We start from the raw sequence: 24,487 nt of genomic DNA, 5'->3' as shown, positions 1-24,487 counted from the left end.
TGTGTTTCCTCTACTAAGAAAACGCAGGTCACCTTTTCTACCTGCATTGTATTTGTTTGGAGACTGACAGCTTCATCCAGTGTGTGTGAGTGTGTACACATACTACTTACAACTTCAGAAATATCTGTTTCCATCCTGTGTCAGTGTGATAACCAGTAGTCTTTAGCAGTGTGAGCACCACATGAAATACCCTGTTAGAATTGAGTAAACAAAGGTTGGAAACAGAAGGAATGCTTCTGACTTACTAAGCAGGGGTTGAACTTGGGAAAGACAAGGAAATTGAAATTAACGGACAAGACTGGGGAATTCTAGTGCTGGGCAGAGCCTAAGTTTCAGAGGACTGACTTTGGCCTTGTCTTGTGTTCCTTTGAATTCCATGTTTCCATGAAAGAATTCATGTTTCCCAGGACGAGGATTTGTATGGTGTGTGAGACTTTTGAGAGCATAGAACTCAAAACTGTGTTTTCCATCCTGGAGCTCTGCTGGACATACCTAATGACTTACCTTTGGTTTTCCCTAGGCTGCAGCGCTTCCTTGCTGACTTCCGGGACCTCACCAGCTGGGTGACTGAGATGAAAGCCCTCATTAATGCAGATGAACTTGCTAACGACGTGGCCGGGGCCGAAGCCCTTCTGGATAGACATCAGGAGCACAAGGTAAAGTCTCCAGGTTTTCCTGAAGTAAAGAAATAAGCATATAATGCATTGGTGTAGCACTTGTAGGCATTGCAGTTGAAACTTTGTTTATGGTAGCGCCCCCACCAGGTACCAAAGTCATAGTAAAAAAAAAATGCATTTCGCATAAGGAGCACAAATAGACCAGTGGATCAGAAGACAGAGAGCTCAGGCCCTGTGACTGTATGGAAACTTGACAGAGGCAGCCTGAAAGCCAGGAGGAAAAGGACTTCTTAATAAGTGGTGCTCTCCTGTTTGAGGGCCCAGACTGGTCTTGGGAACCCTAGCCTTATCTTCCATCCTCTTCTTCATTCCAGATGTGATATTCTGATTCGTAATAATTATTTGAAATTCAGCAACTTGTTTTTCTTTTACAAGATCTGGGCACAAATTGTGCTTTTGTCCTCTATAGGGTGAAATTGATGCTCATGAAGACAGCTTTAAATCTGCAGATGAATCTGGACAGGCCCTGCTTGCTGCTGGTCATTACGCCTCTGATGAAGTGAGGGAGAAGGTAAGACCAGAAAAGGCTCCTAAAAGTCTCTTACCCATCCTTACATATCCAGACCTGGCATTTACTGTGGGGCATGAGCAAACTTAGGGATTCACCTGGAAGTGAAGGAGCGCTTCTTTAGTGAAAAAGATGTATACACAGCAACGTGAATGAACATAGAGAGTTTCATTTATTTGGGACATAATGTGACATACTTCCTACTTAAAGGAGACTTTGTAGAAACTTGAGTCCGCATTAGTAGCTAGAGCCAAGGGGGACACATTTTTATCAAATCAATGGGTATATTTAATTCAAAGTGTCTTTGAGTATAGAGTTGTCTGAGGAACATTACATAATGGTGATTTTAAAATAATGATATAGAGACTAAGAAGAGAGATTTCAAAAACACACTTTATTGTCATTCACTTTGGAGCCTAAAAATTATGCCTAGGGCACTCATGATTTATTTAACATATTTTATGGAGTCCCTACTCAATTGACATTTCTCAACTGAGAGTCCCTACTCCAGCGGTTCTCAACCTGTGGGTCGCGACCCCTTTGGCGGTCGAACGACCCTTTCACAGGGGTCGCCTAAGACCATCCTGCATATCAGATATTTACATGACAATTCATAACAGCAGCAACATTACAGTTATGAAGTAGCAACGAAAATAATTTTATGGTTGGGTCACAGCATGAGGAACTGTATTTAAAGGGCCAGAAGGCTGAGATCCACTGCCCTCCGTTTATACTGCCTCACTTTAATTTTTTGAATTTTTAAAAGCGTTTGAGTCAAACTGCTAACATATGCCAGGGAGCAAGGTCTCAAATGCTCCTCCTGCCTCACTTTTATTTTATTTTTTTATTTTTTAATATATTTTATTGATTTTTTACAGAGAGGAAGGGAGAGGGATAGAGAGTTAGAAACATGGATGAGAGAGAAACATCGATCAGCTGCCTCCTGCACACCCCCTACTGGGGATGTGCCCGAAACCAAGGTATATGTCCTTGACTGGAATCGAACCTGGGACCCTTGAGTCCGCAGGCCGACGCTCTATCCACTGAGCCAAACCAATTAAGGCCCTCCTGCCTCAATTTTAGATACATGCTCTTTTTCTTCTGCCTGGGAGTTTACTAAAAATCATTTGTGACACTGTGGCAGTAAGTTAATTGTAGACTAATTAGAACAGGACCATTCCTCTTATGTTCAGCATAACATACAAGCTGCTCAGGGTTCATGTGATTTATTGTGACTTGCCTGGCACACACAGTGGATGTGATTCTCCTCTTCTGAGTGGAGGGCGTCAGGACTGACTTATCTCCCCATCCCTGCCGTCCCCACCCCCAATATCCCCTTCCATCCCCTCCCACCCTCCCTCATCCCCTTGTGCTCCTCCTTCCAGCTGGCCATTCTCTCTGAGGAGCGAACAGCCCTGCTGGAGCTGTGGGAGCTGCGCAGGCAGCAGTATGAGCAGTGCATGGACCTGCAGCTCTTTTACCGAGACACCGAGCAGGTGGACAACTGGATGAGCAAGCAAGAGGTAACATGTTAGCAGAGGAGACCTGGCCACCTGAGTGAGCAGGGAAGTCTTTGTTTCTGTTTGTCTACTCAGATAGTCAGCTTTTTTTTTTTAATGGTTAAAGTGTTAATAGCATATTGTCATTACAGGTTACTGTGGCCAGGACCTGTGCTAAATGCTTTCTGTGGATGATTGTTATTTTTTCCTCATTCCTGCCCCTCCTCAGACCATTAGCTTGTTTCTGTAGGAAATCATTACCATTTCAGTTAGAATTTATTGAAGGGGGGCACTGACCCAGCTTCTGTCACCTCAGGCCCTCAGAAAGGCCCCAGTTTTTCAGATGAGTGTGATGGTATGAAATTGTTTTTTATTAAGGGGGAGGTTTCCCTTTAGAACTTAACATTATGCGTAATCTAAATCTAATAGAAGCAAGAAAAGCTTTTTTTAAAAAATAAGTGTTCATAGAATGTGGGACAAGGATTTTATGCTGTCATTGGATCAATCTGGAAGGGCTCTGGGCTTCCTGGAACAGATCCCAGACGTTTATTAGCCCAAGAATCGCTTTCCTTCCTTTTGTATTTTGGCCAGAGTATCCTTTGCTTTCCAGCCTTAAGAGTCGGAAGGAACAGGGCGCTGTTCTGAACACCTTGTTTGCTGTTGCAGGCTTTCCTGCTGAATGAGGACCTGGGGGATTCCTTGGACAGCGTGGAAGCACTTCTCAAGAAGCATGAGGACTTTGAGAAATCCCTCAGTGCCCAGGAGGAAAAAATCACAGTAAGACCCCTTCTTGTCCTCGGTGCCTTCAATAGCCCTTGGAATAAGCCTGAAGGCCCCTGTTTGTCTGAAAGGCTCTGAACAGGTTGGATGAGGGATGTGAGCGAAAGACACGCCTGTGGGTGCCGAAAATCTCAGGGCGGTGATGATACACCATCAGAGGGAGACTGCACAACTTGATTGAATGAAAGCTTTTTCCTGACATAAGCCTCCAGGTTGAGATTTACCTTTTACTAAAAGCAGTTAAGAACTAATACAAGGGGGAAAAGGTCAGAATGTCTTTACCTTTAGCAGCAGATTGTAGAAGTAGGAATTGGAAGGCTGTTAACTTGTATCTGATGCAGGTCAGATCACCTCCAGCCTTGCAGGGAGCCAGCATTGCATTGTTACACCTGAGTAACAACATCAGGCACCAGCTCAGAAATTCGGGGATGAGTGTTGTCTGTGAAAACCTTGACCTGTGTGAAGTGTTCTGTGACCTGTTCAGTGGTTACTTTTCTCTGGAGGCCAAGCTATGGAATAGTCCCTTTACCAGTGAAGAACTCTTCTCCTTCCTTCCTAGGCACTAGATGAATTTGCAACCAAGCTAATTCAGAACAACCACTATGCCATGGACGACGTGGCTACTCGCCGAGATGCTGTAAGTTCCTGGGTTCTTTATGCGCCATCCTTTCCCTGCACGGATGTCCCTCTAGACAGATGTGTGTTGCCTCTCGAGCTGGGTATCTCTGGGGCGGTAAGAACTGGAGGTTCACAAGATCCTTTTCTTCCAGCTGTTGAGCCGCCGCAATGCCCTTCATGAGAGAGCCATGTATCGCCGGGCCCAGCTGGCTGATTCCTTCCACTTGCAGCAGTTTTTCCGTGATTCCGATGAGCTCAAGAGCTGGGTCAACGAGAAGATGAAAACTGCCACAGATGAAGCTTATAAAGTAATGTACTGTTAGCATTGCCATGTAGCACTTAGTTTGTGAGCTGAGTTGAATACAAATTTACAAATAAATTGTAGTTAAAAGAAAGAGGGAGTTCTAAAACCAGCCCACACTATTTAATGTAAGCTGACCATTTTACATCCTCTTACAGAGACCAGTATGAAGCTAATGCAAGGTAACACACTCACGTTCAGGATAAGAACCGCTTCTTTCTTCTATTGGCAGGACCCATCCAACCTACAAGGAAAAGTCCAGAAGCATCAGGCTTTTGAGGCTGAGCTCTCAGCAAACCAGAGCCGCATTGATGCCCTGGAGAAAGCAGGGCAGAAGCTGATTGACGTCAACCACTACGCCAAGGAGGAAGTGGCGGCTCGAATGAATGAGGTCATCAGTTTGTGGAAGAAACTGCTGGAGGCCACTGAACTGAAAGGTACAAGGATTCACTAGGTTGTGGTAGGAATGTTTGGGGAGTTGATTATTCCTTCCTGGTTCAGTGTCTTAGGGACATACACCACCTGGGAAGGTGAGGTGGATGGCCCTGGGCGTTCGGGCTATTTCCCTGTAGGAGTGACTGCCTTGGACTCGTGATGCCTTGCTGATTTGGTAAATGTGGTTAAGCATGCTGGTTGGTGGGGAGCCTGAGTGAGAAGGGGATGATTGGCTAACCAGCCATGACTGAATTGGGCCTCATCACTAAAGATCGAAGTTCACCTGTGAGCCAAAGGAATTGATAATTTTCAGTCCTAATAATGCTCAGGGGCTTCTGTCTCCTGAGGATTACGATGCTTTTAAGCGACTTCCAAGTCGGCATGTAGAGGTCGAGCAGAGGTTGCGTTTGTTTCCTTCACCTTTGTGACAGATGAGAGTCACTACAGTCCTGGTCAGGTCCCTCACTAAGATGCCATTGTCGTGAGCAATACAGGGGTGGGCAACAGTAGGTTATATTACCAGCCGTCATTACCCAAAAGAGAAATTACAAGTAAGGATATGAAATACAGTCATAATAGTAATAATGATAGCAAATACTAGAAATAATATAATTATTAATAGTTCATAGCACAAGAATAAACTTTCCCATACTCACAACTGTAAGCCTACTTTTACCCACCCCTGTGTTGCTGGAAGGGTAATTAGAAAACCCACTTGCCTCTTTGACTAGGAATAAAGCTCCGCGAGGCTAACCAGCAGCAGCAGTTTAACCGCAACGTTGAGGACATTGAACTGTGGCTGTATGAAGTAGAAGGTCACTTGGCTTCCGACGATTACGGCAAAGACCTTACGAATGTCCAGAACCTGCAGAAGAAGCACGCCCTGCTGGAGGCTGATGTGGCCGCCCACCAGGTAGAGTGCGGGCGCTGCTGGGCCAGTGAACAGAGTCGGTAGGCGTGAGGGATGCAATAATTCAGGACCAGGCTGCTTTGGGGAGGGATGAAATGTATTGATTTTCTTACGTGGCCCCCCACGTGCTGCATGTGCTCTGGCTCCAGTTCAGCCATCTCCCTCAGAGCTTTCTGGGAGCCCAACACGAGGGAAACAGATGGCAGAAGGAACGCTCGTGGGGTGGGAAGGAAATGCGTTCCCTTTTCTTTGTATCGTTCAAACCACACCTGAAGTAATAAAGCCAGCCTGGTAATACATAAAGTTGCCCAGCTCTGGTCCAGGCTTTCAAGACTGCCCTTTGCCATTCCCAGGATCGGATTGATGGCATCACCATTCAGGCCCGCCAGTTCCAGGACGCTGGCCATTTTGATGCTGAAAACATCAAGAAGAAGCAGGAAGCCCTCGTGGCTCGCTATGAGGCCCTCAAGGAACCCATGATTGCCCGGAAGCAGAAGCTGGCAGATTCTCTGCGTTTGCAGCAGCTCTTCCGTGACGTGGAGGATGAGGAGACGTGGATTCGAGAGAAGGAGCCCATTGCTGCGTCCACCAACAGAGGTCAGTCTGCCTCCATCAGATAGGAGTCCAGCTGAGAAAGGGCTCTACCCTTACGGCCCAAAGGGGACGCTGGTCAAAATGAGCAAGGTCAAGTTAAAGTACATCGGGACAGGGTGGAAGCCACAAGTGGCAGTTAATGCCGACTTTCTGTTTGATGGCTTGCATGACGGGAGGGTGATTTCTTGTGCTTCTAGGCAAAGATTTGATTGGAGTCCAGAATCTGCTAAAGAAACACCAAGCCCTACAAGCAGAGATTGCTGGACATGAACCCCGCATCAAAGCAGTTACACAGAAGGGGAATGCCATGGTGGAGGAAGGTGAGAGCTTTGCTTTTGTTCCCTTTTTAAAAATATATATATAATTTTATTGATTTCATAGAGAAAGGGAGCAGGAGAGATAGAAACATTATTGATGAGAGATCCCCCTACTGGGGATTGAGCCCACAATCCAGGCATGTGCCCTTGACTGGAATCGAACCTGGGACCCTTCAGTCCACAGGCTGACGCTCTATCCACTGAGCCAGACCAGCTAGAGCCTGCTTTTGTTCCTCTTATCCTCCCTCTCTGATGGTTCAGTGCATGGATTTGAGTCAGCCTGGGCTATGGGGTTGAAGACCGTCTCAATCCTTTTCTAATTATTTGACCTTGACTAGACCTTAACCTCTCTGAGCCGGGGGTCTCAGTGACTGAGAACTATGGGAATGCTGTTATTTTTATTTCTTTATGAGGAGGCAAAAATGAGCAAACCTGTTAAAGGGTTGGAACCTGGGCTGCTCATGAATTTGGAAATATGAAGAGGCCTGGCTCACCAACATATAATGACAGAAAGTGAACACGCAGGCCTTTTTTGTCCTGCAGCATGTCAAATGCTTTTCCCCGTCCTCCCTCCCCCTGCCTCCCCCCCAGGCCATTTTGCTGCGGAGGACGTGAAGGCCAAGCTCAACGAACTGAACCAGAAGTGGGAGTCACTCAAATCCAAAGCTTCGCAGCGGCGGCAAGACCTGGAGGACTCGCTGCAAGCCCAGCAGTACTTTGCCGATGCCAATGAGGCCGAGTCCTGGATGCGGGAGAAGGAGCCCATTGTGGGCAGCACCGACTACGGGAAGGACGAGGACTCCGCTGAGGTGACCGGGTCGGGGATCATGGTGCTGCTGGGGATCCTGTCCCAGGGCTTGGGCTGGGAGGCTAGCGGGGAAAGTGACCAAGTTGGGAAGGTGCAGCGTCATGACTGATTGTGTTTCTAAGGCATCTAGGGTCTCTTTTTACTTTTTATGATGGGAATGCGGTCCTACTGAAAGGAAAGAGGACATTACCTATCACCTTCGTTCACACTTTGCCGTTCTCGTGTCCTGTCGTCCCTCCACCATATGCATGTATACATTAACACAGTGTTTTGCTGGGCCTCTGTTTTTTGACTGAAACTCTTACATTTTATTCATAAAAGTCTAGGTGTAGTCCCTGAAGCTGTTTTCTTGCCAGTCATCACAAAAAAACAAAATGTGTCGAGTATTGACACGAACTATATTTGGTTCTCCCAAAGATGGGAGAACTGAAAAGCTTAGAAAATGGTGAAGAAAGCAGCACTGGCTGTGGCGAGGCGGGGAGGGCGTGTCCCCAGCCAGCTGTCTGATTGGCAGTTTATTTCCTAAGATGGTGATGGGTTCAGTCAATACTGTTCTTTATGTCTCCTTATGCATTTCAGATATTGCATAACTAAATATGTAAAGGCAGAGTGAAAAAATACTGTTAGGTCACAGTGAGTATTTCCTCCAAATTAAATGTTTATTAAAAAGAGAGAGAAAGTGTAGAGCAGGAAGCGATCCAGTCATATCACTAAACAAGACTTCAGAGGGGGTGGCTCATTGGGCGATGCCGTTGGAGGAGCCTCTGGCGCCTTCCACAGGCTCGGTGTGGTTTGGTTTCAGGCTCTCCTGAAGAAGCATGAAGCTTTGATGTCGGACCTCAGCGCCTACGGCAGCAGCATTCAGGCTCTGCGAGAGCAAGCGCAGTCGTGCCGGGTGAGTGTGGCTTCCCCTCAGCGGTGACGCGTTGCCGGGGAGCCCGGGGACAGGCAGGAGCCAGCGTCTGCAGGTGTTACTGTCCTGGGCAACATTCTTGTGGCCTAACTCTAAGGCTTATGAGACACAGGTTTGTGGATGGTTTAAAATGAGATTTTTAAAGACACCAGAGAGCTACAGTTCCTGAGTCGGATTTTATTGGTAGCATCCTAGAATGCTCATAAGTGTGTGTTTGGTGAATTTGGTACGGCTGTCGAACTCTGTCACGTGCTTCCATAACATGTTATAAACGTCCTTGGTTTAACCGTGTTTGCTTTTTAGCAACAAGTGGCCCCCATGGACGATGAGACTGGGAAGGAGCTGGTGTTGGCGCTGTATGACTATCAGGAGAAGAGCCCTCGAGAGGTCACCATGAAGAAAGGCGATATCCTCACCTTGCTCAACAGCACCAACAAGGCAAGGCAGCCTGGGCTAGCGTGTTCCATCAGCAGCACCAGTTTTGCTGGGGTTGGGTGTCTTTGGGTTACTGTGTCTTTGTAAAATGAGGCTGGGTTAGAATTTGGAGTTTCCTAGTCAGTCTGCTTTAATATAGGTTTCTCTTACCTGTGTTGTGCATCATCACGAAGGTAACCGGTCTGTCTTCTTAGATACCCACAGGCAGTACAGTGACTCACAGCTGCACACTCCACATTCTTTCTTTGGAGGCAGCGTCTGCTGTATACAACCGCAGGTCTATACCGTGTACCTGTTGGTTCTTAATCTCAGCTGTATGGCTAGAGTGGATAGTCGCAGACAGCGTGACGTCACCCCTTAGGCTCTGTCTTCTCCCAGCCCCATGCTGCCTGGTTCCGTAGCCTTTCTTCCTAGACATTCTGTCTGACAGTGGCTTTGAAGTGAGGTGCACGATACTCCACATGTTATCTGACGCTCCCAAAGGCTGTCACCTCTCATCGTGGTCAGTGTGGACAAATGTCCCCAGCTGTTGCTAAGAACCTCCTTATCCCACACCCCAGTTTTCCCTAGTCAAGAATTTGAGAAAACCCAGGATTCTTATCTTTCTGTTGGCGCTAATTTAACCCTAAACCAACACCTTGGTCCCCCCCTGGTTTCCTCAGGAGAAGCATTATCCGATAGGACTTGCTATGGTGGTGGAAATCTTCTAGGTGCTGGCTCTCCAGGAGTTACTACCACATGTGACTATCAAGCATTTCAAGTGTGACCAGTGCAACTGAAGTTTTTTATTTCATTCTAATTTATTGAAATTTACAAGCCACATGTGGCTCCCGGCTGTAGCGTGGGACAGCACAGTTCTGGGCTCTAAGCCGAGGGAAGAATGGCCTTCATGTTGGGTGTCATTGCTACTTAACTCATGACCTTCTCCATGCTCGACAGGTCACGAGGGGACCAAAATTTCAGTCTTTGTGCCAAGTGCTTTGACACTATCAGGAGATCCTCTTAATGTGATTAGAGTTCTCCTGTGTGTGCATGTGAGCGAGCGTGCCGACACACACACACACACACACACACACACATGTGTGTGCGCGCACACACAGGCCTCCTTGGTTCCTCCCTCCTCAGGGAGGAACTTGCTGTCACCGCTCTCCCTCTCCCCTCAGGACTGGTGGAAAGTGGAGGTGAATGACCGCCAGGGCTTCGTGCCGGCCGCCTACGTGAAGAAACTGGACCCCGCGCAGTCGGCCTCCCGGGAGAACCTGCTGGAGGAGCAGGGCAGCATCGCGCTGCGGCAGGAGCAGATCGACAATCAGTAAGGACCACACAGTCGATTGCAGAGGTCCTGGTGTCACTCGGGGCCCAATGGTAGCACCCAGGGGCCGAGGGCTAGGCAGCGTGCTGCGGCTTCGGGGGCCAGTGTTCTGTTGCCCGTCAAACTCGGGGACATGCTCCTCCCCCTTACCCCACGTCACTTTTTTCCCCAAAAACCCTGTTCGAGCCGCAGATGCCTGACTGACACCTTTATTTTCTGTTGTTTCTTTCTTCCCCACATTGTGAGCTGCTTTTACAAAACAGCATTTTTCTGAGCATTAAGATCTGAACCTTTGTCCTCCAGTTCAGGAGCTCCTTTCTCACATTGCCGTTCAGATGTTCTGCAGCTCGGCCCCGTTAAAAGGCTGTTAAAGAGCTGCTCTCTCTGCTGTGGCTTATGTTCTGAGAGTGGGATTTACTTAGTGTTGGTTCTGTCCATTTCCCAGAGCTGAGCCCCAGTGACCTGTGCCCCTCCTTTGGGACAGACCTAATTCCGCTAAGGGTGACAACAGCTTTGGACATTTGGCAGAGACCCAGGAAATATGTTGGCACTAGAGTGTAGAATAATAGAGCTTTTCTGACCCTGATGGTCCCTGAAAAGATCAGTTATTTGTACACTTACAGATGCTCTGTTACAGTTAAGACAAGAGTGGGCCTATATCAAATATGAGAGCAGAAAAGTGGACCAAACAGATGACTAAAGTTGCATACTTAGCTCTCAGTAAAATCGGATCCCCCGGCCTTGCTCTGAAGTCGCTGGTGTTTCAGCACAGGAAAGCTGACTGCCGTAGCATGGCCGCTTTTCCAGGAAAGTGATGGCGAACTAACTTTGATTGCCTCTCCCTGCTATTTCTAATTTACATGATTTTACTCATGGCCTGGCCTGTTTCCAAGAGCTTTTCAGTGACTCCCTAATTTTCCCCACTTGGTGCATCCACCATCCAGGCACCAGTCGGAGCTGCCGCTTCTCACCCCTGGGGGTGAGCCCCACTAATCTGTGCATGCTTTTGCTGTGCCCCTCTGTGCAGGACACGCATAACTAAGGAGGCCGGCAGTGTATCCCTGCGTATGAAACAGGTGGAAGAACTGTGAGTAGGCGAAGCCTTGCTGAGCGCCTGTGTCCATGGCTATGCCTGCCCATCCCCTGCCGCTTCTTGTGAGGGCATTTGTTCATTCAGAAAGACCAGGTGGAGGGCGGGACCGTGTCCGTGCCTCCGCTTCCGCTTGCACAGGTAGAGGTGTTGGTGAAGCTGTCAGTTGATGGCCGCTTAGCTCTTTGGTGGCTTCCTTGTGCGGTTGTATGTTCAGAGTGTTGTTGGGTCCCCTCCTGTTGGCTTCTGTGGTGGGCCAGCAGCAGGCCTGACAGCCAGTCCTGTAGTGATCCTTGGTAGCAAGAAGGAAATGTTGTGCCTCTTGTTAAAGTGTTCTGGTTCTTGGTAACTCATTGCTTTTTTATTTCATTTAGGAAGCTTAAATTTGAGAATGAGCCTAATTTTTGTCATTTTTTGTCATCAAAGATGATAGGAATTTAGCCTTTTGTGTATTAGTTCCCAAGAGCTAGAATATTCTTGGGTTCATCTTAAGAAACTTTTCAACTAATCAGATGGTACAGATACTCTGTACTCTACCTGATTTTCCTTCTGAAGTTGCCAAAACTTCCTGAGAGGTAAATATATCATCTTAGAAATGTCCTTTTTCAGAGGTGCTAACATTCTGTATGAGGCTGTTTAAAGCCCATCTCCTTGGGGGCTGCTCAGAGAGTTGATTATAAGAGAGAAGAACTCTGTACATTCTACCCAGCAAACTCATCTCATCTCCCAGCTGTAGTTGCATGAACCCTGTGTCACTGTGCTGAACGCTGGGTTTCCGTCATTTGTGGTTATGATGTTGTCAGTGCAAAGTTGGCCCGCGGATGAGTGTGCCTGGCTGTTCTGGCCACCAGGGGTGAACAGAACATGGATGCTTATCCCGGAGGCTGTCGGGTCCTTAGGCTCTTCATCTGCGCCTGACACTTCATCATCAGGGCAGCCTCATTCCAAACTCATGGCCTTGGACCCACGTCTTGGAGACGCCTGGTGGTTTCCTTGATGTTAGGGACGTAGCCTCTGTAAGACGCTAACTGCCTTCCTTGCCCCTCTTGTCACCCTCTTGAATGACATCAGATACCGTTCTCTGCTCGAACTGGGTGAGAAGCGCAAAGGCATGCTGGAGAAGAGTTGCAAGAAGTTTATGTTGTTCCGTGAAGCGAATGAGCTGCAGCAGTGGATCAATGAGAAGGAAGCGGCCCTGACCAGCGAGGAGGTTGCCGCAGACTTGGAGCAGGTGGAGGTGCTGCAGAAGAAGTTCGATGACTTCCAGAAGGTACGGGAGGTCTTGCCGATGGGCCAAAAGTTGTTTAAAGACTTGGTGCTCTTGATTTTTTTTTTTTACTGCAGGTTATTAGAATGAAAATAACATGTTATGTCCTACCATCTGTGTAGCTATTTTTAAATGCCTTTAACCCAAACTTTTCTTGGATATGTTTAGTTCCAAGGACATACAATGCAGTTTTCTTTACATGTTGGTTTAGGACTTTTCTAAACCCAAAATATAAAGTGTATAAAAGTGGTTTTTTTGTTTTGTTTTGTTTTTATTGATTTCAGAGAGAAAGGGAGAGGGGGCGAGAGATAAAAACATCAATGATGAGAGAGAATCATTGATTGGCTGCCTCCTGCACACCCTCTCCTAGGGACCGAGCCCATAGCCGGGGTATGTGCCCTTGACGGGAATTGAACCAGGAGCCCTCAGTCCACAGGCCGACACTCTATCCACTGAGCCAAACTAGCTAGAACTGTTTTTGTTTTTGTTTTATATTTTTATTGATTTTAGAGAGGAAAAGAGAGAAAGAGAGAGAGAAACATCAGTGATGAGAGAGAATCATTGATTGGCTGCCTCCTGCATGCCCCCTACTGGGGATCGAGCCTGCAACCCAGGCATGTGCCCTTGACCAGAACCAAACCTGGGACCCTTCAGTCCACAGGCTGACACTCTATCCAGTGAGCCAAACCAGTTAGGGCCTGTTTTTTAATTGGGGTAAAATTCATAAGTAAACTGTTTTACTTATTTTTATTTACTTTTTAATTTTTTTAATCTTTATTGTTGTAAGTATTACATATGTCTCCCTTTTTTCCCCTCATTGACCTCTTATAGCCCCCCAGGCCATAAACCATTTTAAAGTGTACAATTTAGAAGCACTTGGTATATTCACAGTGTTGTACCACCATCACCTCTATCTGGCTCCAAAACATCTGTGTCACTTCAAAAGGAAACCATGTACCCATTAGGTAGTTACTCCCCATCGCTTCCCTGTCCGTGGCAACCCACAGATCGGCTTTTTTGTCTTTGGATTTACATATTCTGGACATTTAATATAAATGGAATCGTATATTATGTGACTTTTTGTGACTGACTGCTTTCACGGAGTGTAATGTTTTCAGGGTTCATCCTTACAGCAGTATCAGTACGCCACTGCTTTTTATGGCTGAGTAATATTCCATTGTACCCACATGCCACGTTTTGTTTATTCATTCTTCAGTTTAAAAGTATTTTTATAACCCATCAGAATAGCTGGGGGGGTGGGCGGAGCAGTTCTATCATAGTGGCTGGTATTAAAATTTCATCACATTTTTAAAACATTGTGTCCTCTCTCCCAAAGAGGTTTAAAACAATTTCCATCCAATCAGAATAATGGTTGGTTAACTACAGTTTATTAAATTGGAAACACACTATTTCCAATACCCGATTGTTTTTTATCTCCATTTAAGTGACAATCAGGGTTTCCTGATTTATGTCACTATCGAGAAATAGAAAAACCTATTTGTAGAAAATCTATTAAACAGAAACTTACAGATGCAAAACTGTAGTTCCTGAATCCCTGTTGCCCTCCTTCTTTGAATTGCTCTCATGGGTCTTGGTTATTATGGCTTTTGCTTTAAAGGATCTAAAGGCCAACGAGTCACGACTAAAGGACATTAACAAGGTGGCTGAAGACCTGGAGTCTGAAGGTCTGATGGCCGAGGAGGTGCAGGCCGTGCAGCAGCAGGTGGGTGTGTGGGTCCTGCCCCAAGGGAGGCTCCAGGGACAGAAGAAAGCAACTCAGTTCTTCCCTCTGCTTTCATAGCCCAGCAAGCGGTGTTTTATACAGAGTTGTGGCCAGGGTGCAGGTCAGGACCCTGTGTGACCCGAACCATTTTGTTTCACTTCGTGGCCAATATCTGTTACCTTCACCCCACAGGGGAAACACACCGCCCTCTCCTATGCCCATTAAATATTGTGAAAGTTGTTCAAAGTTTTATGACCTTTAACTAATAATAAGCTCCTATATTCCTTTAATTAAAGGGTTTTACGTATAAACACTTGAGCTCTAGTAAATTTTAAGAAGTTCTTCTGGCCAGTTGCACTGTCTGTTTTTTTGTGGGGGTCTTTAATTCTCTCCTGTGTCTCCGGGTTTGACAGGAACAAGTGTTACTGACTGAGAGATGTGTGTTCCTCTGATAACACTGGTTTCCCTTTTTTCTTGTAGGAGGTGTATGGCATGATGCCCAGGGTAAGTCCCAGGTGCTCCCTGTGGAAGTTGGACATGAGAAGGAATAGACCTGGGGAAGAATTTAGAGTCAACAGCCTGTTAAAGATTTCTGCTCCTGACCCTCCGAGATGCCTTTTGTGTGTGAAAATCCGGAAAAGAAATAGCAGACATTGGTTTCCCCTTGCCATTCTCCAAAAGACCAAAAAGTTTTTATCTCTTTAGCTTTCTAAAAACGTTTTTTAAGTAATTTTACGCTTATTACTCCCTTTTTGTAAAAAAAAGTGTGTTTTTATTAATTTATATTTTTAGAGGGAGGGGGAGAGAGAGGGAAACATCAATCTGTTGCCTCTCGTACGTGCCCCAACTGGAGATGAAACACAAAACCTGGGCATGTGCCCTGACCAGGAATCCAACCAGCAGCCGTTCGGTGCACGCTCAGCGCTCCAACCAGCTGAGCCACACTGCCCAGGGATTACTGTCCCTTAAAAAAAAATCCTGTGAAAGAATTGTTGGTCGTTTTCAGATTAAATTCCCACATTTCTTCTGCATTAAAAAAACTAGAAGTTTTCCCTTCCATTTGTTTGCTTCCTTTTCCTCAAGTAGCTTTGTGGTTTGCTACGAGCCAATGATAAGCTCTAAGTCACAGAAGAAAAGCTGTTTTGATTCATTTCTCTGTGGCCTCCCCACCATGAAAAAGCAAGTTGGGTGGTTTTGTGTCAGTTATGTGGCTGCCTAAACTCTTCTTTCTTCTTTGAACAGGATGATACTGATTCCAAGACAGCCTCCCCCTGGAAGGTAAGAACTCCTTTGCAAATAATCGTTTCCAAAGGTTTTGTGGGAACAAAAACATTTGATGTATTTTTCTGGTGGGCCTGTTTCTGAGTATTCAGGCTTGTCTTGAGCTTTTAGTCATTTCTGGACTGTTTGGACTGGTTTCCTTCTGATTCTGGCATTACTTTCTTTGAATATGTTCTCTCTTGCAATGTGATAATAGACATTTGTAAATTGTTCCCGTGCAAGTACTCACGATTTCAGTTAGATCAGTGGTTCTCAACCTTCTGGCCTTTAAATACAGTTCCTCATGTTGTGACCCAACCATAAAATTATTTTCGTTGCTACTTCATAACTGTAATGTTGCTACTGTTATGAATCGTCATGTAAATATCTGATATGCAGGATGGTCTTAGGTGACCCCTGTGAAAGGGTCGTTCGACCGCCAAAGGGGTCTCGACGCACAGGTTGAGAACCGCTGAGTTAGATGGTATTGATTACCGTTGGCGCTGCCAGGATGGACTTTGCAGAGGTGTACCACGTAGTTAGGCATGCTCCCACGAGTAGGGTTGCAGTGCAAGAGGGCATGACAGGAACCAGAAAGACTGAGGATGAGGAGGAGAGGAAGCACCTTCATCCTCTGCCTGCCCGCTTTCTCCTCCGAGCCCTGAGGGGAGATGGAAGGGGACGTTATTTCTGACTTGTCCGTGGCGCTTGCCCGGGAGTGCAGGGCGGAGCTTTGTTATGTGAGTGTTTGCGGTTGTGATTATGGGACCAGTGGCCTAGGTCCTAGACCCGGAGCGTCTTTCCTCCCCCAGCTCTGCAGCGATTCGGCACTTGGCTTATGGGCTGGCATTAGGTAGAGCGGGTTTCTACTTGATGAAAGTGTGCCTTTCAGTGACGAGGGTGTGGAAGCCTCAAAGCAAAAGGCTTCCCACCACCAGCAACCCCACCCCCCACCCCGGGGGGTGCTTCTCACCTGTCACCTTGTCGGAGGGCTCGGTGAAGGGTGTGTTTCTCAGCCTTCCACCCTCTGGGCTCTGACTATCCTGCTCATTAAATAGGTTCCAAACTGGGTGGGAGACATTTTCCCTTTAATTCCACTTCCTCCCCTTTTTTATATCTTATTTAAATTATTTTTAAAGTACTTTAAATTATTTTTTTAAAGTATGTTTTTATTTATTTTGGAGAGAGAGGAAGGGAGAGGGAGAGATAAAAACGTGAATAAGAGAGAAACATGGATCAGCTGGCTCCTACAGGCCCCTGCTGGGGATCCAGCCTGAAACCCTGGCATTTGCCCTGACCAGAAATCGAACTGGTGACCTCTCGGTGCACAGGTCGATGCTCAACCACTGATCACACTGGCTGGGCCAGTCCTAATTCTTACAGAGGAAAGTTTGATCAGCGATGCCATGAGTGGGAACGACCTTATCAGTTGACCTCCAGGTAGTTTTTCTGCTGACAAGCATTCTTTCAGAAATGTATTTCAGATGGCTTTGTCAATAGCAAAGCTCTTATTTCTGAAAGGGCCGAAGACAGTGGTGTCTGCCTTCTGAATCCTATGCACACCCACACTGGTTGAAAATGTCCCCTGGGCATATCATAGGGGCATTTGTGATCCTGAGTCCCTGCATCCAAGCTTGTCCCTACCCCACCAGCCCCTCCTCCAGTCTTACTTCCTGTAAGATTATGGGCATCACAGTGCAATGCCAAGGCAGTTTCTTTCAGGTAAAACTAGGGATCTCAGAACTAGGGATCTCTTTCTGAGATCCCAAGAGAAACATGGTTTTTAAGAAGTAGCTATGTTGACCAAAAGAAAGCTAATTCATTGGTTTACTTTCCCATCTAGTGAGGGCTGTTGCCCTTAAGTCAAGGGGACACTTAAAAAGAACTGCAACCCAGTAACCATAATTAGAAATTAAATTATTCATCTACTTGGATGTTAAAAACCGTCTCAGCTGCCAGCATTTGTGAAGTCGAATATGTTTTCTGGGCTGTTCTCCTGTAGTGTGGGCAAGAAAAAGACACGCACTGGCCTTTAAACGGTTTTTCTCTCCAAACACTTGTTTTAATTGTAATTTTCACCATTTTCTTTTCACTCTTCATCAAGAAAAATTAATCATTGAGTGGGTCTAATTGTGCACTTGGGTCTTTTCATGGCCTTCTTGTGGTTGATACCTTTAATTAATGCCTCTGCTCAGAATTTTGACAGATTCCTTTAAGATCATTTTGGTTGACAATTGGGAACTAATGAATGGTACTTGAATCTCAGATTTCTGTCCCTTAATTGACAGACACTTGATTAGTTTTGCTCTTCTGCTTTCCTCCTCTACATAGTCTGCTCGCCTGATGGTTCACACCGTGGCCACCTTTAATTCCATCAAGGTAAGGAAGCACGCCAGCTCCCTGCCTCCCGCTCTCCTCTCCGCTTCCTTCTCTTGCACGCGGCTCTTGTCCTAACTAATGCGTGAGCTGTAGCACGTGTCACTCTCCTTGCTCTGAGGGTATCCTGGCAAATATTAACTCTGCTTGTGCACCAAGGTTCACTTTTCCACCAAAAACTCGCCAGGTCTTACCAGAGTCAGCCTTCCCGTAGGTTCCAGTAGGGCCTGGAGCTGCAAGGACGGCTGTGGCTGTCCCTCTGGCCTCCTCACAGCAGAGGTTGAGCCTCCCTTTCTGGACCCGAGGGTGGCTTGTCTCCGGCATACAAAGTCCGCAGCGCTGCCGCGCTTCTCGGGCCTGGTGATGGGACAGTGGGCTCCTGTGCAGGAGCCGTGGGCTCTGAGGTTTGTCTGCGAGGCAGTCACGTATGAAGCACTTGCTCTGTGTTGGGTACTGGCCTGGGAGCTGACAGTGAGGATGAGCCAGCAGCATCTCCTGCTGTTTCCAAGGTGATTCCAGATCAGGGATGAAGTGTTCACGCCGTCAGACATGGCTAGCTGTGGCAAGGTTCTGGCCGCCTGGATTTTGCTGTAGTTTTGTACAAATGTTTTCAGCTGGGAAGGTTGGAGAGAGAACATTCTCTGTGCCCCAGCCTTTCCTTTCATGTGAAACCACCAGTTTTTTGGCCCTTACCCCAGAGTCTGGGGAGGCCTGACAGAGAGGGGTTGCCAAAGAGCTGACGCGTCACTGTCCTGCAGGAGCTGAACGAGCGGTGGCGGTCCCTGCAGCAGCTGGCCGAGGAGCGCAGCCAGCTCTTGGGCAGCGCCCATGAGGTGCAGAGGTTCCACAGGTGAGCAGCAGCGCAGGGCTGGGCGGGGACACTGCCACGTCCCCACACCTGCTGACGTTTCAGAGTAACAGCTGGAGCTGGTTGGCATTTGTGCTCTGGCCCCTGGGCCTGTGTGTGACGGGGCGGGTGCTTGGTAAATCCTGCTGAGGGAGTGAGCGTGTATCTGGGCTTGGACTAGTGGTGGTCCCCCTGACAGCTGTGCCCATGCCGGCTAAGAATAGTCAAGGCAGCTGTCTCAGCACTGACTAACGTGAACGTGTGTCTCGCCTGTAGAGATGCCGACGAAACTAAAGAATGGATTGAGGAGAAGAACCAGGCTCTAAACACAGACAATTATGGCCACGATCTGGCCAGCGTCCAAGCCCTGCAGCGCAAGCACGAGGGCTTTGAGAGGGACCTCGCGGCTCTCGGAGACAAGGTGGGAGGCCGCAGAGTCCTCTTCTGCATTTGTGCCCGAGGCAGCTCTTAGGTTCCGTGGAGCAGAGCCCCTGAGTTCTTGCTTTCTCGCGCTCTCCTCCCCTAGGTAAACTCCCTTGGGGACACAGCCGAGCGCCTGATCCAGTCCCACCCTGAGTCCGCAGAGGACCTGCAGGAGAAGTGCACCGAGTTAAACCAGGCGTGGAGCAGCCTGGGGAAGCGTGCGGACCAGCGCAAGGCCAAGCTGGGCGACTCCCACGACCTGCAGCGCTTCCTGAGCGACTTCCGGTAAAGCACGCAGCATTCACTCAGCTCCGGGGCAGGAGACCTCTCAGGGGTCATTTCCTTCAATCTGCTGGCTGCCAGAAAGGCAAAAATCAGCCTCCTCTTCCGCCAAGTGTGCGCGCGCAGAGGCACACACAGCTCCCCTCCCTGCCAAGCGCCGTTTCTTCCTTAAACAGAGTTTTCACTTAGTATGGACATGGCTTAGTCTTCTCCATTTTCCTTATTTAGAAACATTTCAAGTCTGCTGAGAAATGGAGAGAATTAACAGTGCACACCCAGGATACCCTTCACCTGTCCCTAACTTTTTTTTTTTTTTTAATATATTTTTTATTGATTAAGATATTACATATGTGTCCTTGTCCCCACGTTACCCTCTAACCCCCCCCCCCCCGCTCATGCCCTCACCCCCCCCCCCCCCGTTGTCCATGTCCATTGATTAGGCCTATATGCTTGCATATAAGTCCTTTGGTTGATCGTTCCCCCTTACCCCCACCCTCCCCTACCTTCCCTCCAAGTCCCGACAGTCCAGTCAATGCATCTCCGTCTCTGGATCAGTCCTTGTTCATCAGCTTATGTTGTTCATTATATTCCACAAATGAGTGAGATCATGTGGTATTTATCCGCTCTCCAGTTCCATCCATGCGTGGCAAATGGTAAGAGTTCCTTTTTCTTCTTCCTCTTCTTAAAGAATACCTTTCAGCATTTCATATAATGCTGGTTTGGTGGTGATGAACTCCTTTAGCTTTTTCTTATCCGTGAAGCTCTTTATCTGACCTTCTATTCTGAATGATAGCTTTGCTGGATAAAGTAATCTTGGTTGCAGGTTCATGCTATTCATCACTTTGAATATTTCTTGCCACTCTCTTCTGGCCTGCATGGTTTCTGTTGAGAAATCAGCTGACAGTCGTATGGGTACGCCCTTGTAGGTAACTGACTGTCTTTCTCTTGCTGCTTTTAAGATTCTCTCTTTATCTTTTGCTCTTGGCATTTTAATTATGATGTGTCTTGGTGTGGTCCTCTTTGGATTCCTTTTGTTTGGGGTTCTCTGCGCTTCCTGGACTTGTAAGTTCATTTCTTTCACCAGGTAGGGGAAGTTTTCTGTCATTATTTCTTCAAAAAGGTTTTCAATATCTTGCCCTCTCTCTCCTTCTGGTACCCCTATAATTCTGATGTTGGTACGCTTGAAGTTGTCCCAGAGGTTCCTTACACTATCTTCATATTTTTGGAATCTCTTTTCTTTTTTCTTTTTCGGTTGGGTATTTTTTGTTCTTTGTATTTCAAATCTTTGACTTGATTCTTGGGATCCTCTTGTCTGCTGCTGGATCTCTGTAAATTATTCTTTATTTCAGTCAGTGTATGCTTAATTTCTAGTTGGTCCTATTTCATGTCCTCCATGGTCCCACTATACTTATTGAGGGATTCATTAAATTTATCGGCGGTTTCCATAAAATTCTTGAAAAACCTTATAAACGTGGCCTTGAACTCTATATCCAATCGTTTGCTTTCCTCCATTTCTGCCATTTGTGACCCGTTTCTTTGTCTCCGCATTTTGGCAGCTTCCCTGTGTTGATAGAGTGGCCCTGTGCGCCAGGTGTCCTGTAGGGCCCAGTAGCTCAGCCTCCCCAGTTACCTGGGGTGGACACTCTTGGTGCACTCTTGGTGCCTTGGTTGTTGTAGAATCACTGGGAGGAATTGACCTCCAGGCCAATTGGCTGTGAGAATCAGCTGTGTCTAAAGTGGGAGAACTTCTGTGCTGAAGACACCCTTCTGGGGCGAGACTTGCTTCAGTGGGGCTTTGGTGCTCACTGAGTCTGCTCCCTGAGTGTGTCCCTTATGGATCTGAGGAGTTGCAGTCTGGATGGTCCCCCTCTGACCACTGGGTACAGTGGCTCCTGGATCTAAGGAGGTGCTAATTCAGCCTCTGCCTGAGGCCACACAGCAGGAGCCACGAAGAGGCTCAGCTGTGAAGCAATGCAAGCCGCTGCGGGACCTTGGGCCTTCTCTTGGAAGTTCCGGGTCTGCCTGGCTGGGCTGCAGTTAGGTACATTCACATGCAAAAGCCTCTGCCGCAGCCTGGGTGGGGCGGGGTCTCAGGGAATCAAAGGGCGGATCAGGGAGCTATGGCTGATTCTCCGCCCGGAGTCCGGGTCTCAGTGACCCGCTAATTGCTGCAAGCACCTCTGAGGGAAAGCCGCCTTCAAGTTCGCCCGCTGCCGGACAGACCAGCTTCTCCCCGTATGAGACCTGGGTCCCCAGAGACTTCCCGGAACCGGAGTTCAGAGCAGTCGGGAGTTTGTGATTCAAAAAGACAGCCGCGTCCTCAGGCGCCACCCCCTTTCCTCGCGCGCGCGAGCCGCTGTACCTCTGCACTTCACCTCCGCAGCGCCTCTGGCTCTCAGCGTGCTTCTCTTTCCTTCTAGTTGTAGAATTTACACTCAGCCAGCCTTTCTGTTGTTCTGGATGATGTTTGCTCAGTCCTTTGCGGTAATTTTCAATTGTTGTGGGAGGCGACAATTTCCCGGTGTTTACCTATGCCGCCATCTTAGTTTCTCCTGTCTCTAACTTTTTGTGGCATTTGCTTTATCTCTAAATCTGTGCTTTGGTGTCTCTGAACCACATGACAGTAGATTGCAGGTGCCTGGTGTTTACCTCCAGTCCTTCAGCGGGCAGCTCCTGGGAACAAGGTCTCCTCCCACCTGCCTGCGTTTGGATGGCCACTAAGAAACCCCGCACTGAGACAGCAGGAGTTGGTTAGGCTTGTGCAGTTCCTTCCAGTCGTCTCAGGTCTGCCCCACAGGCAGGGCTTACGTTTTGATCGAGGATCCAGTTGAGAGTTACTATCTGCATTTGGTAGGCTGGTCTCCGTCATCTAGAGCAGTACCCCTCTGCCCTCGGTCACTGACCTTTCTGAAAGCCCAGGGCAATCGTCTTGTGGAATGTCCCATGATCTGGGACCACAGTCTTTTTAAGGCTGCGTAGCCTTCTACTTGTTTAGTAGCACCATTTGGGACAGACGTTTCTTTTGTATGTCTTTGTGCTAACGGTGCTCGCACACGCTCCTGTCTTGTGTGTGTTTGCCGGGGCGTGTCCTCTGCTGGGATGGGAGCAGGCCCGTGTGCTCTTCGCCTCCAGGGCCTCTGGTAGGAGGTCCCGGTTGTGTTTTGTTTTCTGTGAAGTAAAAGTCATGAAACGGTCACTTCAGTGTATTCACAGTGTCATGCAACCACCCACTCTAGTTTTGAAACTTTTCATCACCCTAGAACATGGGGAACATCCGGCCCGAGGGCCGTATAAAGCCTGAGAAGTCATTTGGTCTGGCCCCGCCGAGACATTAGGGGGTGAGTTAATTAAATGCCTGACCAAATATAGCCGGCTAAAATATATTTACTGATTTCAGAGAGGGAGAAAGAGAAACATCAATGATGAGAGGAAATCATTGTCTGCCTCCTGCACACCCCACACTGGGGATCTAGCCCACAACCCAAGCATGTGCCCTTGACCAGAATCGAACCCAGGACCCTTCAGTCTGCAGTCTGATGCTCTATCCACTGAGCCAAACCAGCTAGGGCTAGCAGGCTGATTTTTAAGTTGATAATTTTGTATGGCCCGAGGCTGATGTTACAAACATCCATTGGGCCCTTGGCAGAGAAAAGATTCCCCACCCCTGGCCTAGAACACCCAGACCCATAAGCAATCACTTCCCGTGGACTCTGCCTCATGTTTCCGTGGACTTGCCTTTCTGGGTGTGTGAGGTAAAGGAAGCATATGGCATGTGGCCTTACACATGGATCTGTGTGCCCGTGTATGTGGACATCTGTGAGAAGCTGGATTACATGCATGCATGGACCTCGGACCTTTAAGGCTCAGTCCTAAAGAAGGCGTTGTCATTTGAAGCTGTAACCACGGTTGTTGTCTCTGTTAGAACCTTTTACTCCGTAGGATGGAAAGGTTCTTAGTTATAAACCTATTCATTTTTCCTCGAAGGAATTTTGTATTTTTTAAAAATATGTCAATAACTTGAACAAGAGGCTTTGACATAACTTTGCTCAGAGATCTAGCCCCATTTGGTAGATTGACTGGATTCACCCCAAATAGCCTTCTGAGACAAGAGTTGCTAGTTCTCTCTTTCCTGGGCAGCAAGCCTGCTTGCCAAATAACGTAATGACTGCTCCTCTGTGGGTCTGGTTTCCAGGGATCTCATGTCTTGGATCAATGGGATACGAGGTTTGGTGTCCTCAGACGAGCTAGCCAAGGATGTCACCGGAGCTGAAGCTTTGCTGGAACGACACCAGGTGGGTAGACCTGCCTGCTGAGGAGCAGAGACTTGGTTGCTCTGCTGGGCCAGGAAGACCTCAGCGTCCCCCCTGCCCCCGTCACCCTTTGTTGTTTGCTGGTGGTTGACATTAGAGTGAGCATCTTCTGCCGGTTACCTAATCCCTTCCCTCCTCTTGGCAGGAACACCGGACAGAAATTGATGCCAGGGCTGGCACTTTCCAGGCATTTGAGCAGTTTGGGCAGCAGCTGTTGGCCCATGGGCACTATGCCAGCCCAGAGATCAAGGAGAAACTAGATATTCTAGATCAGGAGCGTGCAGACCTGGAGAAGGCCTGGGCACAGCGCAGGATGATGTTGGACCAGTGCCTGGAACTGCAGGTGAGTGCGCTGGGGGGCAGCTTCCTGTGTGCCCCCGGGGTTCGGGCCCGGGGTTTCCTTGCCAAAGGCTCTGCCTTCTCACCGTCTCGCCCTTTAGCTGTTTCATCGGGACTGTGAGCAAGCAGAGAACTGGATGGCCGCCCGGGAGGCCTTTTTGAATACAGAAGACAAAGGGGACTCACTGGACAGTGTGGAGGCCCTGATCAAAAAGCATGAGGACTTTGACAAAGCCATTAATGTCCAGGTGAGGCCTTTGTACCTGAGAGTCTGAACTGGATTTTTCCCGATTGACATCTTTTTTGTTTGGTTGGTTTTTATTCTTTTTTATCATTATTGATTTTAGAGGGGGGCAGGGGGGGAGAGAAACATCAATGTGAGAGAGCTACATTGATTCGGTATCAAACAGGGTATTGTGCCCTGATTGGGAATCGAACCGTTGACCTTCTAGAATGACACTCC

At 47.8% G+C, this 24,487-nt stretch overlaps 1 protein-coding gene across 9 annotated transcripts in view; it reads left to right on the top strand.

Annotated features, from left to right (window-relative positions):
• Nucleotides 1-24,487, top strand: part of SPTAN1 (spectrin alpha, non-erythrocytic 1) — a 61,787-nt gene that overhangs the window by 17,055 nt on the left and 20,245 nt on the right. For 5 of the 9 annotated variants that reach the window (XM_036329459.1, XM_036329464.1, XM_036329458.1 and 2 more), the window contains exons 9-34: nucleotides 521-656; nucleotides 1,087-1,188; nucleotides 2,571-2,708; nucleotides 3,351-3,461; nucleotides 4,024-4,101; nucleotides 4,235-4,390; nucleotides 4,616-4,820; nucleotides 5,550-5,731; nucleotides 6,082-6,325; nucleotides 6,520-6,642; nucleotides 7,231-7,448; nucleotides 8,250-8,342; nucleotides 8,664-8,798; nucleotides 9,959-10,107; nucleotides 11,135-11,194; nucleotides 12,269-12,467; nucleotides 14,083-14,187; nucleotides 14,668-14,691; nucleotides 15,430-15,465; nucleotides 17,779-17,826; nucleotides 18,582-18,673; nucleotides 18,947-19,091; nucleotides 19,197-19,378; nucleotides 23,568-23,667; nucleotides 23,831-24,028; nucleotides 24,126-24,272. In XM_036329459.1, the coding sequence (XP_036185352.1) occupies nucleotides 521-656; nucleotides 1,087-1,188; nucleotides 2,571-2,708; nucleotides 3,351-3,461; nucleotides 4,024-4,101; nucleotides 4,235-4,390; nucleotides 4,616-4,820; nucleotides 5,550-5,731; nucleotides 6,082-6,325; nucleotides 6,520-6,642; nucleotides 7,231-7,448; nucleotides 8,250-8,342; nucleotides 8,664-8,798; nucleotides 9,959-10,107; nucleotides 11,135-11,194; nucleotides 12,269-12,467; nucleotides 14,083-14,187; nucleotides 14,668-14,691; nucleotides 15,430-15,465; nucleotides 17,779-17,826; nucleotides 18,582-18,673; nucleotides 18,947-19,091; nucleotides 19,197-19,378; nucleotides 23,568-23,667; nucleotides 23,831-24,028; nucleotides 24,126-24,272 (3,406 nt within the window). The remainder of the gene's footprint in view (nucleotides 1-520; nucleotides 657-1,086; nucleotides 1,189-2,570; nucleotides 2,709-3,350; nucleotides 3,462-4,023; nucleotides 4,102-4,234; nucleotides 4,391-4,615; nucleotides 4,821-5,549; nucleotides 5,732-6,081; nucleotides 6,326-6,519; nucleotides 6,643-7,230; nucleotides 7,449-8,249; nucleotides 8,343-8,663; nucleotides 8,799-9,958; nucleotides 10,108-11,134; nucleotides 11,195-12,268; nucleotides 12,468-14,082; nucleotides 14,188-14,667; nucleotides 14,692-15,429; nucleotides 15,466-17,778; nucleotides 17,827-18,581; nucleotides 18,674-18,946; nucleotides 19,092-19,196; nucleotides 19,379-23,567; nucleotides 23,668-23,830; nucleotides 24,029-24,125; nucleotides 24,273-24,487) is intronic. The other 4 variants (XM_036329466.1, XM_036329465.1, XM_036329462.1 and 1 more) reach the window with 2 other exon arrangements.

Source organism: Myotis myotis, unplaced genomic scaffold, assembly GCF_014108235.1.
Source record: "Myotis myotis isolate mMyoMyo1 unplaced genomic scaffold, mMyoMyo1.p scaffold_m19_p_12, whole genome shotgun sequence".
In the NCBI taxonomy this organism is placed as follows: Eukaryota; Metazoa; Chordata; class Mammalia; order Chiroptera; family Vespertilionidae; genus Myotis; species Myotis myotis.
This window is presented reverse-complemented; position numbering and strand designations above follow the sequence as displayed.